Source organism: Onychomys torridus, chromosome 6 (genome assembly GCF_903995425.1).
Source record: "Onychomys torridus chromosome 6, mOncTor1.1, whole genome shotgun sequence".
In the NCBI taxonomy this organism is placed as follows: Eukaryota; Metazoa; Chordata; class Mammalia; order Rodentia; family Cricetidae; genus Onychomys; species Onychomys torridus.
Window position 1 is genome coordinate 101,043,618 of NC_050448.1, and position 20,712 is coordinate 101,064,329.

At 37.3% G+C, this 20,712-nt stretch overlaps 1 protein-coding gene across 1 annotated transcript in view; it reads left to right on the forward strand.

Annotated features, from left to right (window-relative positions):
• Ndst4 (N-deacetylase and N-sulfotransferase 4) overlaps positions 1 to 20,712 on the forward strand; it is a 322,264-nt gene that overhangs the window by 262,712 nt on the left and 38,840 nt on the right. Inside the window, exon 7 of the mRNA XM_036190450.1 lies at positions 18,622 to 18,804. Within this exon, the coding sequence (XP_036046343.1) occupies positions 18,622 to 18,804 (183 nt within the window). The remainder of the gene's footprint in view (positions 1 to 18,621; positions 18,805 to 20,712) is intronic.

Genomic DNA, 20,712 nt, shown 5'->3' on the forward strand with positions numbered 1-20,712 from the left:
CAGGCTTCTAGCTATCTAGTTCTTATATCTTAAATTAACCCATTTCTATAAATCTATACTTTGCCACGTGGCTTGTGGCTTACCAGTACCTTACATCTTGCTTGTCATGGAGGCAGCTGACAGTGTCTCTCTGCCTCAGCCTTCTACTTCCCAGAATTCTCCTCTCTGCTTGTCCTGCCTATACTTCCTGCCTGGCTACTGGCCAGTCAGTGTTCCATGTATTAACTAATCAGAGCAACATGTTTGACATACAGAACATACCACAGCAAGCAAGCAAACAAACAAACAAACAAAAAAACAAGCAAAAGTCAAGGTGAATTGTAAGACGAATTGCTAAAAAGTCTTACTAATTAAAAAACAAAACAAAACAACAACAACAACCAAAAAAAAAAAAACGTAGCCAGATGTTGGGGTAAAAACTGAGAAGTCAGGGAAGCAGAAAGAAGCCAGCCACGTTCTTACCACTAGGAATCCTCAGCCAAAGAGAGAACTACTTCCTTTATACTCACACTTATATACCTTTCTGTCCCTGCCTTCTTACTCCTCTCTGCCCAGCTACATCACTTTCCTCTTTCCTCCAAGCTCTATCACTTTCTCTCTGTCTGTACAGACCTCCAGACCTCTGTGGTTAACTACTGCTGGAATTAAAGGTGTATTCCCCACACCTGGCTCTGTTCCCCAGTGTGGACTTGAACTCATAGAGATCTGGATGAATCTCTGCCTCCCAAATGCTAGGATTAAGGGCGTGTGCTACCACTGCCTGACTTACTTCTATGTTTAATATAGTGGCTGGCTTTTCCCTCTGATCCTCAGATAAGCTTTATTGGACTGCACTGAACTGATTCTCTGGCCTGCAATGCATGTAGACACTTACACACTCACACAAAAACAAACTCATACCTTATGTTCTCATCCCCCAAAACTTCATGTTTCATATTTGAAGCATACTAATTTTCATAGTAAACACACATACAGAATATTTACTATGGGTTTTCAAAGGATCTGACATAGATTTGGATATTCTTGTTTTTTTTTTAATTTGAATAATTTTTAAAAATAATTTTGTTTTATACAATATATTCTGTTCATGGTTTCCCTACACACCCAACTCCATGCCTTCTTTATCGGTCTTTAGAAAACAAACCAACAGGCTGGGTGGTGGTGGTAGTAGTGGTGGTAGTGGTGGTGGCGCACGCCTTTAATCCCAGCACTCGGGAAGCAGAGACAGGTGGATCTTTGTGATTTTGAGGTCTACAGAGAGAGATCCAGGAAAGGTGCAAAGCTACACAGGAAACCCTGTCTTGAAAAACCAATAAATAAATAAATAAATAAATAAATAAATAAATAAATAAATAAAATAAAATAAACAAACCAATAGGCAAATAATAAAACAAACAGATAAGAACAAACAAACATAAAAGAAAAACACAAGAAACACACACATACACAAACAACAACAAAAAAGGCCAAACAAAGCTATCTGAGACAAAAAGTCTCCAAGGATACCATTACTTGATTTCTGATGATCATTCTCTGAATAGCCTAGTTAGAGACACTGACCTTGCACTGGTTTTTTGCTGTTGCTTCAATGTCCATTATTGTTACCTGTTAAAACCACATTACCCATCCAATTTTTATCTTTAAATAAAACAATGCAGTGCAAATACTCTTGAATATGTGATTTCCCACTACACATGGAAGGGTTATATTCATAAAACAAAACAAAACAAACAAACAAACAACTGACTCTTTTTCTCTCACAGAAACTAACATCTAGGTACAGGTTCTTAGTCCAACAATGATACTAGACATGGGTTTCTCTTTATATACAATCAAAAAGCAGCTGGCTATTCCCCTAAAGTCCATGCCATTTATCAAACCAATGTCCGTGTCTTGCCACGACAGTCATTATAGCTGTCAATATTCATAGTTGGGTAAGATTGATCATTATTTATCTGGTAGTAAAGCATCCTGGCAAGAGAGCTCTTCATTTATTAGCATGTGGTGTTTAGTAGGGGTACTGTTGCCCCATTATTTGGTAACCTCATAAGGCACCATATACATACACACACACACACACACACACACACACACACACACACACACACACACATGTATGTCTCTTTCTCTATGTATATATATATGTGTGTGTGTGTGTGTGTGTGTGTGTGTGTGTATACCTAACATGTATATATGCTAATGCAATCTAATATATCTATAATGCAATATACATATACACATATATTTTATTTATGTATCCCATTTATACTGTAATATATGTTAGGTAGTATATATACACACATATACACACACCTATATACACAAATATATTATATTAGGTTATTTATTCCTTCTTCTACCCTTCCCTTCTCTTCCTTACTCCAATTTTCCTTTTCCTGTCCCATTATGTCCTGATAACCATTTCTATCAGAGCACTATATCTCCCCTCCTTCAGAAGCCACTCCCCACACTTTTAGTAATTTACTGACTTCTGCACATATTCTGAATAAAACACATATTTCTGAAGATATGTAGATAATATCTACAATAATCTACAACTGAGAGAAAATATGTGATGTTTGTCTTTCTTGGTTTGAATTATCTCACCCAGAATGATTTTTTTCAAATTCTATTTATTTATCTCTGAATTTCATAATTTCATTTTTCTTAATGGACAAATAATAGCCAATTATATTAATAAACTACATTTTCAATACTCATTTAACAATTGATGGGCATATGCACTATTTTTTATTCTTGTTGAATGAATGAAAATAGATGAGCAGGTATCTCTATAGTAAGATATAGAATCCCTTTGGCACATGCCTGCTCACAAGTGGTAGTAGAGCTTGATCATGTGATACTTTTAGATTTTTGAGAAACCTCCACATTCATTTCCTCAGTGACTGGGCATGTTGCACCCCAACAGCAGTAAGTAAGTGTTCTCCTTTCCCTAAACCCACATTCATTTGGTTTTGGTGTTGTTATTTATTTATTTTTTAATCTATGCCATTTAGACTTGGATGAGATAAAATTCAAAGTAGTTTTAATTTGCATTTCCCCAGTGTCTAAGGGTGTTGAACATATTTTTAAAGGTTTCTCAGCCATTTCATACAATCTTGTTGAAGATCTGGTCTAAGCCATTAACCTTAGATTCTTCTCCCTCATCTATATCTATACTTTAAAGATTGGTTATTTAAATATTATTGAACATTTCCTATCTGTTCCTTATCTTTATGTTTTTTTATTCTTTTCTTACTTAGTATATACCCCCTATTTTATATTTAAGTCTTAATATTCTGTCTTCTGTTGGTTGCATACTATTTGTAGGACTTTCATTTGTGTTTTCTAGGTGTTTTTGGATTTTTCACAATAGTTAATGTTGAATTATACTACAGAGCCATAAAGACAAAGACAACATGTTGCTCACACAAAAGATGACCTGTAGAACAATGAAATATAATAGAGATCCAGAAATAAACCCCTACAGCTACAGTCACCTCATTTTTGATAATGTGTCAAAAACACACATTGAAGAATAACATTTTCTTCAGCTAATGATTCAGGGAAAACTATAGCGACATGTAGAAGAATGAAGTCATACCCATATCTCTAGCCCTGTACAAAAGACCTGGCATATAAAACCTAAACCACTAAAATTGCCAGAGGAAAATATAGGGAGAACACTTGAAGACAGAAGCATAGGTGAAATTTTCTGAAAAGAACTCTAGTAGCATAGGCAAGGGACCAAAGTATTGATAAATGGGATCACATGGACGTAAAAAGTTTCTGCTCCGTAAAGAACATTATCAGAGTGATCATCCTACATAATGGGAGAAATATATGCAAATATCTCAGAAAGAAAGCTAATATCTAGAATATATACAGAACTGCAAAAATGAAACACCAAAAATAAAACAAAACTTTGAATAAGTGAGTTGGCTAATGAAGTGAACAGATAGTCTGGAAAGAAGGGGTGCAAATAGCCAATAAGCAGTAATAAAAGGGTTGATAATCTTAGCCATCAGGGAAATGTAAAGTATAACTGTGTTGAGATTCTTCTCACTGTAGTTAGAATAGTTATTACCATGAAAATAAATGACAGGAAGTGCTGGTAGGACTGTGGGGAAGAGGAAGACATATTCACTGCTACATGTATAAACCAGTGCAGCCACTGTTGGAAATCAGGATGGAATTCCCTCCCAGACCTAAAAATAAAACTGTCTTATGACCCAACTATGTTACTGTTGGGTACTGTCTTAGTTAAGGTTTCCATTGCTGTCATGAGACACCAAGACCACAACAATACTTAGACAGGAAAACATTTAAATGGGGCTGGCTTACAGTTTCAAAGGTTTAGTCCATTATCTTCATGCAGGAAGCATGGTGGAATGCAGGCAGAAAGGGTGCTGGAGAAGGAGCTAAGAGTTCTACATCTTGAACATAGGCAGCAACAGGAGGTATGTGCCACACTATGTGTAGCTTGAGCATATATGGACTTCAAAGTCCATCTCCACAGTGATACACTTCAACAAGGCCACACCTCCTAATAATGCCACTCCCTATGGGTCAAACACTCAAACACATGAGTCTATGGAGGCCATACTTATTCAAACCACCATAGGTATATAAACCAAGGATTTGTATATCCTACCATAGAGATATGTGCACATCCATATTTACTGCCATCTCAAAACAGTTGAAAATGGGACCAGCCTAGATACTGACTGACACATGAGTATATGGGAAAATGTGCATATACACAGCAGAAGTCCATTGGACTGGAAAGAATGAGTTCTACTTTTGAAAGATAAGTTTGTCAGACATAGGATTCTTGATTGGTGGTTCTTGTTTTCATACACTGAGTATGTTATTCTTCTCTCTCTTGTCAACACTCTTTCTGATGAAAACATCTAATGTAATTCGCATCTTTGCACCTCTAGGTAAAGGGCTTTCCTGCTGACTTTGCTGGAGTGACTGCTACTTCTTGGTTAATATTTACCCTCCTTGTTGACTCTAAGCTCTCTGGCTATGAGATGTAGTTTATGTCATTAATTACAGAGAAACTTCAGTAACTAGCATTTCAAAGAATCTTCTATGCCTTGCTTTCTTGCTCCTTAGGCTGTCATTTTGAACATGTTATACTTTTGATATTTTTGCAGAGTTGGATATTTTGTTCTTTTTTTGAGCTTTTTCATGAGGTGTGTGTGTGTATTTCTCTTTGCACTTCAGTTTTGAGCACTTTGCTTTACTTTAAGCTCACAGTTTCTTTCTTTGGTCATATTGATTCCATTCATGAATCATTCATTCATTCACTATCCCTTGCCTTGGGGGAGCTCCTCTTGTTCATATTTATGCACAAAACAACTCAAGATATTTCTTAACCCTCAAGAAACTCATGAGCTTTACTATGAGCTTTATCAATAAGAAAAAAATTAAAAATACATCTTGCCTAATTTAAATTTGAATCCTAATCTAATAACTAATTTTCCCCTTTCTCTACCATGACACACCAATCAGCAGAGGGAAGTGTACTGGCACAGCACAGAAGGCTTTCTCCATCTTTCCTTCTTTTCTGAGAATGCACTGCATATTGCTCTTCTCATTACTGGCATTCTTCAGAAGGCTCTTCTAACATTTGAGTAGTCAAAAGGTATGAGAGTTCTATAGAGTGAAAGTATGTCCAAGTAATGGCCAGTCTTTTGCAATAGCGTTTAGTGAAGCAGGCACTTAGAGGTTGTTTTTGGTAAAAAACATCAGCTCATCACTTGTATCTACAAGGTATCTGAAAGCGGAGTGAAAACCTGGCAGTGCTACCTTCATCCTGTGCCTGTCTCCTTTACTTTGGGTCTCCTGCTTATCTCTGCAGATCAGCATGCTCATCATCTGATCTGTGTCTGTCTAAGCCATCCTCCTTCAGGTCTGAAGGCTGGGAGGTAAGTTCTTGTCCTAAGTCTTCAGAAACCTTAGATCTTAGCAAGAACACATTCTTCTACAATAGTCCACCTCCACCTTACAGATTGCAAATACACAGAGGCTTATATTAATTAAAACTACTTGGTCATTAGCTCAGGCCTACCACTGACTAGCTCTTACATTTAAATTCACCCACCCCATTTCTGTTCATCTATATGTTGCCATGTGTTCTGTGGCTTTACCTGTGTGCCATTACATGCTGCTCCCTGGATGGCTGGCTGGCATCTCTTGAGTCAGCCTTTCCCTTCCCAGAATATTCCTTGTCTGCTTATCCCACCTATACTTCTTGCCTGGCTACTGGCCAATCAGCATTTTATTAAACCAGTGTACAAAAGCATTATTCCACAGCAGCAGTAATCCACAAGAGTAAAGCTGAACCCTAAAGCGGAAGTGATCGTCTTGAAAAAACCACGCTGAGTCTCTCATGCCATTGATAGCACTAAGAACATCTTTATACTTCCTTGTAGATCCTGAACTGAGGCAGTGATCAGCCACACCCACTTTACCAGGGCTACATAATTGTGCATATCTCTTGATCCTTGCCTCGATTCTTCCTCTATTTAACATAAAATTCATCTTAATACAATTAAGACTGTGTGAAATCACTAGACTTTGTTTCTCTTTGCTCTGTGACTACTTTGACTAGACCTCATCACTATTTTTCATCATTATTTCTCTTTTATTGGCTTGAGCCTTGATTATTGGTGCTCCTAAAATGACTCCACACCTCTGGTTCCCATAGACCAACAACTGGCTAAGACGGGGGCACTTCAGGAAAACAGTACCCAGAGTCTGTATACATTTAAAGGGACTCACTTAAACTCTAACAGTGGCCACAGTGTGCTTCCTAGTTTCCCTTGTTAGCATCTAGATTTGTCCTTAACCCTTTATAGTTCCAGTTCCAGGGAAGATGTTAGATGGGCCACTTAGATTCACAAGTCTGCCACTTCCTTAAAAGTGAAAAATAGGAGAAAAATTGATAAAGGAAATTTGATATATTTAGTTGGATCAAACCTGAAAGACCTCTAATTTTCCCTGACTTTTCTGCACCAGTGTGAAAGTTCTATACACCAATGAAACAAAACACAGGAAATCTGCACAGATTAAAACTGTCAGGAGTGTTTTCCTGGGATGCCTTCAGTTTTAATTCTTTATAGTTCATTGTTTCAATAGTTGTGAATCAAATCCAGGGACATAAGTATCTCTTTTTGGAATATCTGTCTTGTTACAAATTTTTTTTATCTTTTTTTTCTTTTACTTTTTTCTTTATTATTATGTGTTTTAAATTTTATACATCAGCCATGGGTTCCCCATCCTCCCCCCTCCCTCCCCCAACCCCACCTTTCCCCCAGCCCCTCCCTTCCATTCCCATGTCCTCCAGGATCAAGGCACCCCTGGGGATTCATTTAAACCTGGTGGATTCAGTACAGGCAGGTCCTGTCCCCTCCTTCCAGACTGAGCAAAGTGTCCCTGTGTAAGCCCAAGGTTTCAAACAGCCAGCTCATGCACTAAGGACAGATCCTGGTCCCACAGACTGTATGCCTCCCAAACAGATCAAGCTATCCAATTGTCTCACTTATCCAGAGGTCCTGATCCAGCTGGGGACTCCACAGCCTTTGGTTCATAATCCATGTGCTTCCATTAGTTTGGCTATTTGTCCCTGTGCTTTTTGCTATCTTGGATTCAACAATTCACGCTCTTCCAGACCCTCCTCTTTCTTGACAGTTGGACACCTGGAGCTCCACCTGGGGCCTGGCTGAGGATCTCTCCATCCACTTTGATCAGTTATTGGACAAGAGTTCCAGCACGACAGTTAGGGTGTTTAGCCATCTGATCACCAGACTAGGTCAGATCAGGCTTTCTCTCAACCATTGCCAGCAGTCTATAGAGGATGTATCATTGTGGATTATTGGGGACCTCTCCAGCACTCTGGCTATTCCTGTTCTCATGTGGTCTTCATTTATCATGGTCTGTTATTCCTCATTCTCCCTTTCTGTTCTTCATCCAGCTGGGATCTCCTGCTCCCCTAAGCTTTCTTTCCCTCAAATCTTGCCCTTTATTACTCCCACTGTCGTCCAGGTTGTTCATGTAGATCTCATCCATTTCTCTGTCATTGGGTGATCCTTGGGTCTTTCCTAGGGTCCCATTTTCTAGGTAGCCTCCCTGGAGTTGTGTAGCAGTCTAGTCATCTTTGTTTTACATCTAGTATCCTACTATGAGTGAGTACATACCATGTTTATCCCTCTGAGTCTGGGTTACCTCACTCAGGATGATTTTTTCTAGATCCATCCATTTGCCTGCAAACCTCATGATGTCATTGTTTTTCTCTGCTGAGTAGTATATGTATTATGTATATGTAGTATATGTAGTATATGTACCATATTTTCTTTATCCATTCTTCAGTTGAAGGGCATCTAGGTTGTTTCCAGGTTCTGGCTATTACAAACAAAGCTGATACAAACATAGTTGAGCAAATGCTCTTGTGGTATGATTGAGCATTCCTTGTGTATATGCCCAAGAGTGCTACAGCTGGGTCTTGGGGGAGATGGATTCCCAATTTTCTAAGGAAGTGCCATATTGATTTCCAAAGTGGCTGTACAAGCTTGCATTCCCACCAGCAGTGGAGGAGAGTTCTCCTAGCTCCACATCCTCTCCAGCATAAGTTGTCTTCTGTGCTTTTCATTTTAGCAATTCTGAGAGGTGTAAGGTGGTATCTCAGAGTCATTTTGATTTGCATTTCCCAGATAATTAGGGATGTTGAACAATTCCTTAAATGTCTGACCACAGCACCATACCACCCATTCTTTCTCTGCCATGTGCTTCTGTCTGAAGTTTCCCATGTAGCTTTGGTTCCCAGGTTACATCCTTCTCTGACTAAGAAGCCATTTGCCAGGCTTCTTGACCCCAGGACCTGCATATCACTGAGTGATGACTATTTTACTTTGTATCCCCATCATACCTTAAGTTCCTCTACACAAATGACACATGTAATTTACTCACTATTATATCTCTAATTCTAATAGACTGTTAGATACATAACAAGTATTTAATATATATTTGTGAGTTCATTAATTAGTCAATACATTTTAAGATGTGTTTTTATTTAACCAAATACAGTTCAACTCTACTCTATGTCCTCTGAGAAGTTTACAGTGGATGCAAATGGGCATATTTTCTCTACCCAGTGGCTATACTACCCAGGATCATTCCCAGGCTAGTGCATTTACCCTTTTGGTGATTTTTTTTTTTAACGTAGCAATACTGTCAGAAAGAAAATGTCATCTTTTGGGGAAAAAAATCAAACACATAAACAAGTAATGTCAGTAGCTCAGATGGAAAGCAACAGTGGCAGCCCTCCATTGTGTAAAACTCAGAAAGAGATATTTGTTCAAAATCATAACACCTAATAGCTCAATTCCGATCACCTGATAAAGAAAAACAAAACACAAATATGTGCCACTGTGATTCAGTTGCGAACATGTTGCCTTTAAGTGGCTTAAGCCTCTGCTAACTTAGAAGAAAAATGAGAAGGAGAGGTCCTGCTTGCTGAGCTCCATCAGGAGCCTTCTGTTCTCTGTTAGAACAGCTGCCCTGTTTACAGGCGCTTTGATGAAGCTGCTGCCCGACGGACTCCTCTATAAAGGAAGATCAGTGTTTACATGCTAGTCAGTCCTGAATCAAAACAGTTCTGATTTGTTAATAATTCACTAACCAAATATTATGACTGAAAAACTGAAAGCTGGTAAATAATCAAATGCAGAATGGGACTTCTGCACTGAGTCTGGATCACAGAAATGGAAAACACAAATAAAAATGTATTTAGCAATTCATTCTGTCCTATTAAAGACCAGCTGTTTTCAGGGTTGTGGGATAAAATGTTTTGTTTTCTCCCTCATGTCCTTAGAGTTGGGAGAATAATTGGAAAGCAATTAAGTTATTCCACATTTGCTGCTGGCAAAGAAGTAAGTATGTTACCAAGGAGACATTTGGCCACTCAATATGTTGTTGTTGCCTACCTATTATGTGCCCGTGTTTTAAAAGTGAGGCTACAGCAGTGGTTGACAGCAGCAGGGTCTTCTTATTCAAAGAACGTCATTTCTGGACGTCACTGCCCATGTGAAGGTGCAGGAACAGACTATGAAGAACCAGACAAATACATGCTGTGGCAGAGATCAGTGCCCTCAAGAGAAAGCAAGAATCCAGCTCATTACACTACTCCTGAGTCCTATCTGCTTCCAAAATGCATTCACAGTGTTTTTTAAAATGAAACACAGGTTTCATTTAACAGTCTCCTCTTGTATTGATTTTTAACTACATACACCAGTGATGAGTCTGGTGGATAAAACTTGAATTTATTCAAAAACACCTCAAAAACTGAACAATAGCTTCATGTGCTAGGGATACAACTTAGCTATTTTTCACATTGGGACACAGATATTTAATATTTTCTGTTTTAACTAGAAGTCATGTTAATTGTTAGAAGTTGTGAAATACACATGTAATTACAGATGAACTAGGAATCATTGAGTTTGCCATCTATGAAATATAATTCAAATATTTCAGATATATTTGATACAATGGGTACAATAGAAGCCTTTAAGCCATGGAGGTGTACTCTAACAGCTCTGGATCATCATGTACATAATATTGCTTTCTATATATATTTATCTATAAAAAGTTTATTTGTAAATTAGACATATTAAGAGATTAATAATAAAATAGAACAATCAACAATACACTTTTAATAAATAATTATTTGAAAATCATGAATTATTTTTTTCTGGAATTCTCTAACATTTTCTTACCATGTGGTTGACTGCAGGTAATTAAAACATCTGAAAGAAATCCCCATACACAGTATATCATTATATTCTAAATTTATTTTAATTGAACATGTGCAATGTCTTCCATGCAATGTTTTCCATTTATAAATTATTTTGATACACCACAACTCATTTAAGTATCAGAACATACCTGAAAACTAAGTTATTGTTTTCATTTAGCTAATATGGAAACCTGTGGTTCAGCATGCCAGTGCTCACAGCCAGGCATTCTGATTCCAGATTCAAGTCTTTAACCTCCCATTATCGCAAAGCAAAACAATGTGAATGAATGATTACATTGACTCAAGGTCACTTTTGGATACTTTCAGACTTCTACAGTGAATATAAATAAAAATGATATGGATACATCATTTTCCTCATTAAATATGCTCCAAATTAAAAACGTTTAGTTTTTCACCTCACCAAGAAAAGGCTTTCTTTGAAGAGTCAAGGATATGGAATGTTAAAACACCAGCTAGGAGTAGTGATTAAATATGAATGGTTGTGGTATTGCACATCTTATACGAAACCACAGTGAAAGTCACATGGAACACAAAAGCCCCTATGGTCAGGGAAGCAGCCTAAGATCAATCCTGGAGTTAATTCTGAGTAGAGACTTAAAGGCTTGCATAAAGCCACATGCAGAAGCCCCATTTGATTCTAAAAATTCCCATTGTTTTATTCTCTCCGCCTTGCTCCCTCACCCCCCTTCCTCCTCTTTCTAACTCTTTGTCAACTTTCTCCTTCTAAGAGTCACTCTTAGTTAACGTTCCTGGAAAGATTTGTCTAAATCACTGAAAGGCTTCTTCGAGCCTAAAAGACAGGAGCTGCTTTCCCTCTCTATAACGTGGGTGCCTGCTTGAGGTGCAGATGACGGAAAACCTTATCACATGGGATAAGCATTTTTAACTTCAGCATCTATTATCTTGAAATGTTCAGGGTCAGTACTAAGCCAAAAGATTTGTGTGCATTTAGATGCAGATATTGAAACCCTAATTGCCCTCATTCCTAAAGCCATGTAAGTGATATTTTACATGAATGAATTTTAAGAAAAATTCACAATTGATATATTGTTAGTTGCTACAGATAAATCACTGAGACAATTATAATGACACAAACAGAAATCACAAAAATACAGGAATTTCAAATTGTTGGCAAAGTTCTGGTAGATACACAGCATATAAAAGAAAACTGATTCTGGACTCACAGGCTCTTTTGTCTTGTTTAAGTTTATTTTGCTGTGGTTTGAATATTTGACATAATATCTACCCACCTCACAAGTTTTTAAGTGTGCAACAAGCTAGGTCACTGGATTTGCTGGCATTTTCCCTGTGACTTCAGGCAAGCCGCAAAGCTCTTTGCTCTTGTTTCCTTCTATTTAGAAGAGGGTAGTTTCTTATTCAAACAATTGGACAAACAGAAGAAAAATGAACATACAGCCACTTTGTACAGCTTTCTTAGTAAATTAACATTACTGTTCTCCAGTATAATGTATTAAGACAAGACAAAACAGTAGCCAACCATTACTATGTTTGTTTTGTTTTTGACAAGCATATGATTAATTCTAAGTAGTGGACCTCAAGCTCATCGCAGTCTTTATGTTGAATAATAGAATAATATGATTACCTAGGGTTTGGCAAACTTTTGCAAATTTGGGTAATTTTATAAATGCTTACTTTTACTAAGACATTAGTTGCCCCAAACTAAAGAGGTATGAGTGCCTGTAATCATGACTTAGCAATCGTGTCAATGGGCTTAAATGGGGTAGCATTGCATTCAAATTGGCAGTGCTAAGTATAACTTTATGGTAACTATCTTTGTGTGGTTACAGCCTACAGTTAGAAGAAAAAGAAAATCTAAATTACCCTTTTTGCAACAATTATGAGTTCAATGCCAAAGCCCATGAGATGAGCCATCAGGATTCTCTCCCTGCATTTCATCCACCTTCACTTCAGGGGAACTAAAAGCCTAATCAATAATTTAACCAGCTAATGGACATATTTTTAAACACAATGGACTCATTTTGAAAAGAGGCATGCTGTCAGAGCCACAGGGACAAAAGGAGAAACTGACTACTAACACTTAATGCTTATCTTGAACAATCCTGTGTGAACACAGCACTAGCTGCCTCAAGCGAGCTTCATGTCTCCCTGGTCTATATGGCTACTTTTTCTTTTTTCTTTTTTTTTCCCCTATGGAAGATATACTTTACAGATGGTTTATTTTTAAAGTCAGTGTACTTTAAAACTCATAACTAAATACTCATATATTTAAATTATATTTTAATTAAAAAGTGTTCCATAAGAGGTGGCCCTGAGTTCCAAATTATGAGACTGTATAATATTTTCTGGCTATTGATATTCATGATCATGTAATTTTCATTCCCATTGTATTTCCATATGTGCTGAAAAGATATGTGAACTTTCATGGTATTGACTCTGAAAATATTCTAAAGCAACCCAGAAAATGATGCTGCTTTGCTCTATAGATAAAATGAGGTATTTAATTTTCATTGTATTATTTTTTCTTCTCTTCTTTGTAAACTTTGGACACTAGCAACTTTATAACACAAGGGGAAATGCTATGGAAAACAACTAATTAAACAAGGCACCATGTTACATGTCTCTAACCTCAGCACTCAGAAGACTGAGACGGAGGCAAGAAGAGAGTGAGTTCAAGGCCAACCTTAGGGTTGCACACTGAGATCCTGTATCTGGATGGGGCATGGGGTCATTAAGTATCCCATTTGTTACCACAACATCACTTTTGTACTCAGTTAAAGATTATAAATAGAGTTCAATTATAGTCACTCAATTTCCTGTTATGAGGATATACATATTACACATTAAAATATTTAAGACCTTTTTTGTTTGTTTGAAGACTGAGACTCATTATGTAGACAAGGATGACTTGGACCTTGCATTCCTGCCTCAGTTTTTTTGTTTTTTTGTTTATTTTTTGTTGTTGTTGTTGTTTTGTTTTGTCAAGACAGGGTTTCTCTGTGTAGCTTGTGCCTTTCCTGGAACTCAGTTTGTAGACCAGGCTGGCCTTGAACTCACAGAGATCCATCTGGCTCTGCCTCCCAAATGCTGTGATTAAAGATGTGTACCACCACTGCCTACGTGCATAGTCCTTGAACTGTAAGAGCCATTGTTAATAAATCTTTTCCACATTTAATGTTTTCTGATACATACTGTATATCTGGCCAACAGCCTAGAAGAAAGCTTTCAGTTCCTAATGAATTATTAGCCTACAACGGAGGCTATGAACTTGCTTTTATATTACTACAACTGAGAGAGGGAAGAATTAAAACTTGTTTTGTTATAATGGAGTTGAGAGGATGGAGTGTTAAAGGCAAGATAAAGGTGCCCAGAGGCATGCTTAGTCACAGAAACATAGCCGCCTCGACCTCCTGACCTCTGCAAGGCCCGCTCCCAGAGGCCTAAGGATGTCAGCACTCAAACCTTATTCTCAAAATAATCCACTGACTAAGATGTGCTTGCCCGTCATCTGTCACATGAAGATTTTTCTGAGTCAGTTCATAATTCTATGCTACAATATTTCAAAGGTACAGAGTCACCTCTATCAACAGCGTATGCTCATGTGACACAGTCATACATATTCTAGGTAATCCAGTTTAGTCATACTAAGTCAAGGTATTGTCAGTATGTGCTAAGGAAATAATGATCAAGATGAGTAATTAAAGGGGCTGATGAGCAGAGGAGCAGTCACCATCACATAACAAATAGTAGCAACATATTGTACGTCAGAAAATTCACTATCTGCTATTATCTCGTTCCGCATATTCCTTGACTTACCTTCTTTAGGCCTCCGGCCACAGTCTTAATTTGTTTTTTCCTTACACTTTCTGAACATTTTTTTCCTTCTTAAATAAGCTATTTGTCCAGAAATGCTAAGGCTAAAGTGCTCTGTCTGCACAAAAGGCGCTTTTAGCAGGCCAGATATGCACAGCTTAGCTGTGCTTGCAAAACTGTTTTTCTTAAAGTGCAGTCAATTGACCATACACCAGCACTAATTCGTTCTTAACCAGTAAAGCATGTGCACACAGTGCCCCGGATGGCAGTCACTGCAGCCGTGGCAGCTGGCTGCTTGCTTATACATGCAGCTAAGAGAAGTTTTAGTGCAGCAGCCAGCTTTGGCTTAGGACAGCATACCAGATACTTAACACCAAAGGCCGTTTCCATTTCCCCAGGACTATGTCTTGTGCTTCCTCTGTGAATCAAAGTTTCTCCCACAGAAATCTGGAAAAACTGCTGAGAACTGGTGTGCTGTAAACGTTTTCTTAATCACCATTATAATACCCAAATAGAATGGTAATATACATTTACCTGTGATGTAAAAAGAATCCTTACAGTATTTCCCAAGTTGATTTTTGTTCATGTTTTTCTCAGACTTTAGGCCACTTATAGGTGCTTACAATTCAACCTTGAAGTAACAGCAACAGAGGCAGGTGGTGGATTTCTAGGGGTTTATGTTATTATTTGGGGTGTTCAGACTGTGTCTCATTTTTCTACTAATTGCCATCATGGGAAAAGATAATTATCCTGAAGGATACCACCTGCACTGTCTTATTTCTTAAGGGAAGTGTGATTGACAATAAGCTCACTTATGGGAGATCTGACAACAGATAGTATGCTATGTTCTGGAGTCTCCATAGTTGGATCCTGCAGTAAATTCACTTCCTACTTGGCATAAAGAATTTAAGAATGAGGGATTGGCGAATGAACAAATCAGTGGTATGGGCACCCGGGCTCATTCAAGTGATATCAAATGTATTTCAGGTAAGAAAATTGTGCCAGCAAATGTTTTAGTGATTTACGTTAAATTTCCACATAAATTCCATAAACTCACTATGCAAATTACATTCTTTTAAATATCCCTTCTTTTTTTGACCTTTAGAGTATAATCTTTGATTATACCCCCAGAGAAGGAGAAATGGAGAATATGAAAGGGATGATATTATCTTCAGACTTAACACTCAAATTCATCATTTTAAATGATATTTAAGATTCCAGAAATGAATAGGTATATAATCACTGGTAACCAGCATGCTGAGACAGGAGAATTGCAGATTCAGCTTAGGAGAGATAGCTCCACAGTTAAGGAAACTTACTGCTTTTGCAGAGGACCCCAGTATCCACATATGTAAACACAACCTTCTGTAACTCCAGTTCTATGGGAGACAAGCTCCCACATTTATTTACCCCAAGAACCCTTGAGAAATAAGAAATGAGAGAGCTAGATAGAAATAGAGGAGAGAGAAAAAGAAAGAAACGCAGGATAGCATCACATGGGCCTGGATCCTTCCTTATCCACAGGCCCAGAACTTTATTCAAAAGGACTTTTTATAAGAATGCCAAGAGGAGGGGCTAAAGACCTCCCCCTTGCGAGGTACAGCCACGTGTAGACCCTTCCAAACACCTGGCACTCAGGAATGTGGTCCAGTCAACCTCTTATGTAGTCTTCCTGGGTAAGGCCACTAGGAAACCTAGATGGGTTCCAACACAGTTCCAGGGAATCCAATGCCCTCTTCTGTCCTCTATGGAACCAGGCATGCATGTGGTACACAGAAATATATGCAGACAAAACACGTAAAATAAAATAAATTAATTCAAAAATAAAACCAGCCATGAAAAGTGAATTCCAGGCAAATCTAGGAAACTTAAGACCCAGTGTCAAAATAAAAAAAATAAAAATAAAAATGTGGCCAGGAATATAAACCTGTGGCAGAACTAAGGCTCTAGGTTCAGTCACTAGCACTGAAAATAAGCCTTAAGTAAGTTATCTTCTGTCATTCTATTTCAAGAAAAAAGAAAGAAAACACTTGAGTTTGCAAACTAATACATGGCTTATTCCAATGTTTTCTACAGATTTTTTTCTTTTCTTTCTTTCTTTTTTTAATGGTGATGTTAAATTCAATGCATTAAAAAAAAATGGCCAAGTGAAGGTGTGGGGTCATGGCATGTTGTTGGCTTTGGGAATTCAATTCCTATTCTTCACTTTCCTCAATGCAGTCTTAGACAAATTACCTTTTGACTCTATTTTTTCACCTGTGAGGGGCCCATAAATCTACCTGCCTTGTAAGAGCATGACGAGGATTTAATGATTTCATATATGTGAAGGGCTTAGATTCATGCCTACCATAGATTAGTTCTATATAATTTGTGATATTACTTTCATAATTTGGAGACACTAAAGCCAATAGACCAATTTCTCATCCTCCATTTTTACTTCCAGAGATAGTGAGGACTGGCAGATAATTTTAATTAGCTGTCCTTGGGGACCTTTTCAGTGTCCTAGTATGACAGACAGAAAGATAACATCTTTTACAAAGTGAAAAGTCCTTCAAATTATGAGACTCGTTCTTGAAATTATAATTTCTTGACAGAATATCATTTATTATATTCTAGTGCAAGACAATGCTCTTATGTTTTTAAGATAAAAGACTTCCTCTGTAGTTATTCAGTGATAATATTCCATCTTGGGAACAGAGGGTCTGGATTGTGATCTTTGCTACATGACTACTATTCTAATGATGCTGCAATGAAGATGATATTGGAATAGTTGCTGTATTCCCAATTTTATTTTTCTATTCCCAAATAACCTGAATCACCACATCAAGTGATAACATCTCTGAAGCAAGAGACATTGAACATAAAACACCAGCCACAGATTCTTGGCTTTTATTCCATATTTGCTTACCACTCAATATCAGCTACATGTCCTAATATTATTCTTTGCAACACTATGGAATTATTACTTCAAAATGAAGTTAATGAATTCCTTAATTGGAATATTTAGGTTGCTATGAAATACTTATGGATCCATCCATCAGTAAAATCCATCCAGATTTTAAAATGCATGTGTTAGAAAATTATATGAAAACTAAAAACAAGTATAAATTATTGGTTCTGGAAAATGATTGATTCTTTTTCAGACTTGCATTAATAACCTCTACAACTTAGACAGCATTGTGAAGTTTTCCCTTTATTTAGTGTTTGATTTTGCAATGTCTGATGGACTTCACATTAGGTTATATCTTTAATACCATGTAAATTCTTGCATGGTCGTTCAAGAACAGTGTCACTTTTGCCTTATCTGTGGTATACAAAGAAGAGCTCTGAAATGCCAGAATATTTTTAGAACTCACATGAGGTCTGAAAAGTTGTAAAAATTTAATGAATATGATAGCTCTTGGCTAATGCAAAAAAAAAAAAAAAACTTTGCGAAATTGCTTTTTAAACTAAATTTATTTTTAATGCAGCCATCAAAAAAACCATTGTATATATTAGTGTGCCACCCTGTAACATTTCTATACATACACTCTGCAATTTTTAAACAGTCAAACATTTATCATTTCTTTAACCTTTACTTCAGTAAAGAAACAAATAAAAGCCTCCCTATAATACAAAGAAACAAGTTCACACCATTAAAATGCATCTACATCAGGAATGGAGTGGAGCAGTTGTTTTATTTTACATGTGGTTCAGTTCTGTCTGGCTCCTCAGTATTCCAGAGATTATTTGATTTGGGGTTTCATGATATTGACCTCACAATACTGAAATCGGTGCTATACTTCTGGTTAGAAATGAGCTGGTGGCAATCTCTAATTCAGTCTTAATTTTCACAGTAATTTAAAGGGTTATTCTATAAAAAAAAAAAAGTTAGGTGGATTCCCACCCCAAAATACAATTGTACTTCCATTGATGGTATGAAGTTAGGTGAGGTTCCCTGAATCGGACACAGCCACCTCTGAGAGTAAGCGTATGGAACTGAGTGCTCACTGTCGTTTCTCTTCCAGATCAGCATTTTCATGACACATCTGTCCAACTATGGGAATGATCGCCTTGGCTTATACACCTTCGTGAACTTGGCCAACTTTGTGCACAGCTGGACCAATTTGAAACTGCAGACTCTGCCTCCAGTACAACTGGCCCACAAGTACTTTGAGCTCTTCCCCGAGCAGAAAGACCCTCTCTGGCAGGTAACATTTAAACCTTTTCTTCGTGGGGATGAAAAACAATGTGTTACTATTTATTTTGTGTTAGGAACTTATTAAACAAATATTACATTAAATAAATCACATAAATATGTTAGGGCATATTAAAATGTATATTTAATGCAAAGTATTTCCCTTTCCAATTGTCATACTCTCTTCAATAATATTTTTGTATCTCTTACAATTCAAATGTTTAGATTTGTAGTTTCATTTTGCTTGTTTGCTCAATTCATTTGGAAGCTGGGCAGTAAGGATGGTGTTTCATTGGTAGAGTTTTGACCATGCCAATGCTTTAGACTTACGTGGGACATGAGTACTAGCTAGTTGTAAAATGGTCAGCACTGGACAGCTCAGGAGACTAAAATTTGAAACAGAAAGAAGAGCCTCTGTAATCCAAGATCTTGTCACCATACCCTAATATGTATATGTATGCTACAGAGTACATCAAAAAGCAAAGAGTAACCTCTTGCCTATGTTCATATGGATCTGGAGTCTGTTTGGTGCATTTTGCTTTTCTTTAAGTCTAACTAATTTCAGTAATGTTAAGCCTATCAATAAAAGAAAGACTTGTCAGTTTTAGGATGGCTTTTACTTCTAATATGATTCTATGTGAGGCCACACAGCTTGAAGGCACCAAATGTAAACTATCTCTTCTTAGCAGTTATCTAGGAAGCACTACCTCCCACTTACTCGGTTCTTTATGCATCAGATTGCATCGACCCACACAATCAATGAGCTGGCTGCAGAGAGCAGATCAGATGCTCCCCCGCTAAGCAGTCGGTAGAAAAGTAGCATCATCGTTAATGAGAAATTACTGCAAAACAGACCTTCAAAATCATCCCCATTTCCTTTCTTCAGAACCATTTGCTTCCCTTTATCCCATGAATCACACCATACAGTACTATGTCTATACAGCCAGGGATTCTCTCTACCTGTGTTCATTGAGGATCGGCCATGTATACAGTTCTAGGGCATGCAACAAAGAATAAAATACTACAATTTCTCTCTATTCCAGCAGAAGACTTTTACTATATTTTAAAATGAACTATTGCCTCAAATCATATCCTCTTTGGATGAATTAGCAGCAGCATCTACCACATGGGTTTACAGTAGACTGCCTATTATGAGGAAAATCAATTATTTTTACACATAAATACACATACATCTGTATATATATGATTTTAATTGAAAATAGATTCTTTGCTCATGCAATAAACCTCAATCACAGTTTCCCCTCTCTTGACCCCTCCAGTTCCCCCTATTACCTCCCCTCTCCCCAAAATCTCCTCCTCCTCTGTTTCCTTCCTCTTCAGAAAAGAGTAGGCCTCCAAAAGATGACAGCCAAACAGGACAAAATGAAATATAACAAGACAAGGCAAGCCCTCATATCAAGGTTGGAGAAGGCAACCCAATAGGAAAAGAAGAGTCCCAAGAACAGTCGAAGAGTCAGATACACCCAATAGGAGTCCCACAAGAATGCTAAGTTAATAACCATAATACATATACATCAATGAAAAAATCAAATTAATAAGTATATTAGATAGGTTGTTGACATACAAATGATCAGTCAGCTCAGTGGCTCCAAGCTCTAATTTAGGGGAAAAAAATGTTTCTTTAAACATGGATGTGTATTTATTCAGATTGTTTGAACTTTCAGGCATAATAACAAAAATGTTCTGATAATGTTTGGATATTGTTAATATTGCTATTTACCTTTCAAAAATTATTGATTGACTTGCTTTAGTGGTGCATTGGCATATGTGTGGATGCAGATGTGGGTATGCAAATCCTACTGTGCAAGTGTGGAGGACAATTTTATAGAGCAAAGAGTACTAAATGTATGCGATATGGAGAGCATTTGACTTATTGCAGAAAACTGGATAACCTTTATCA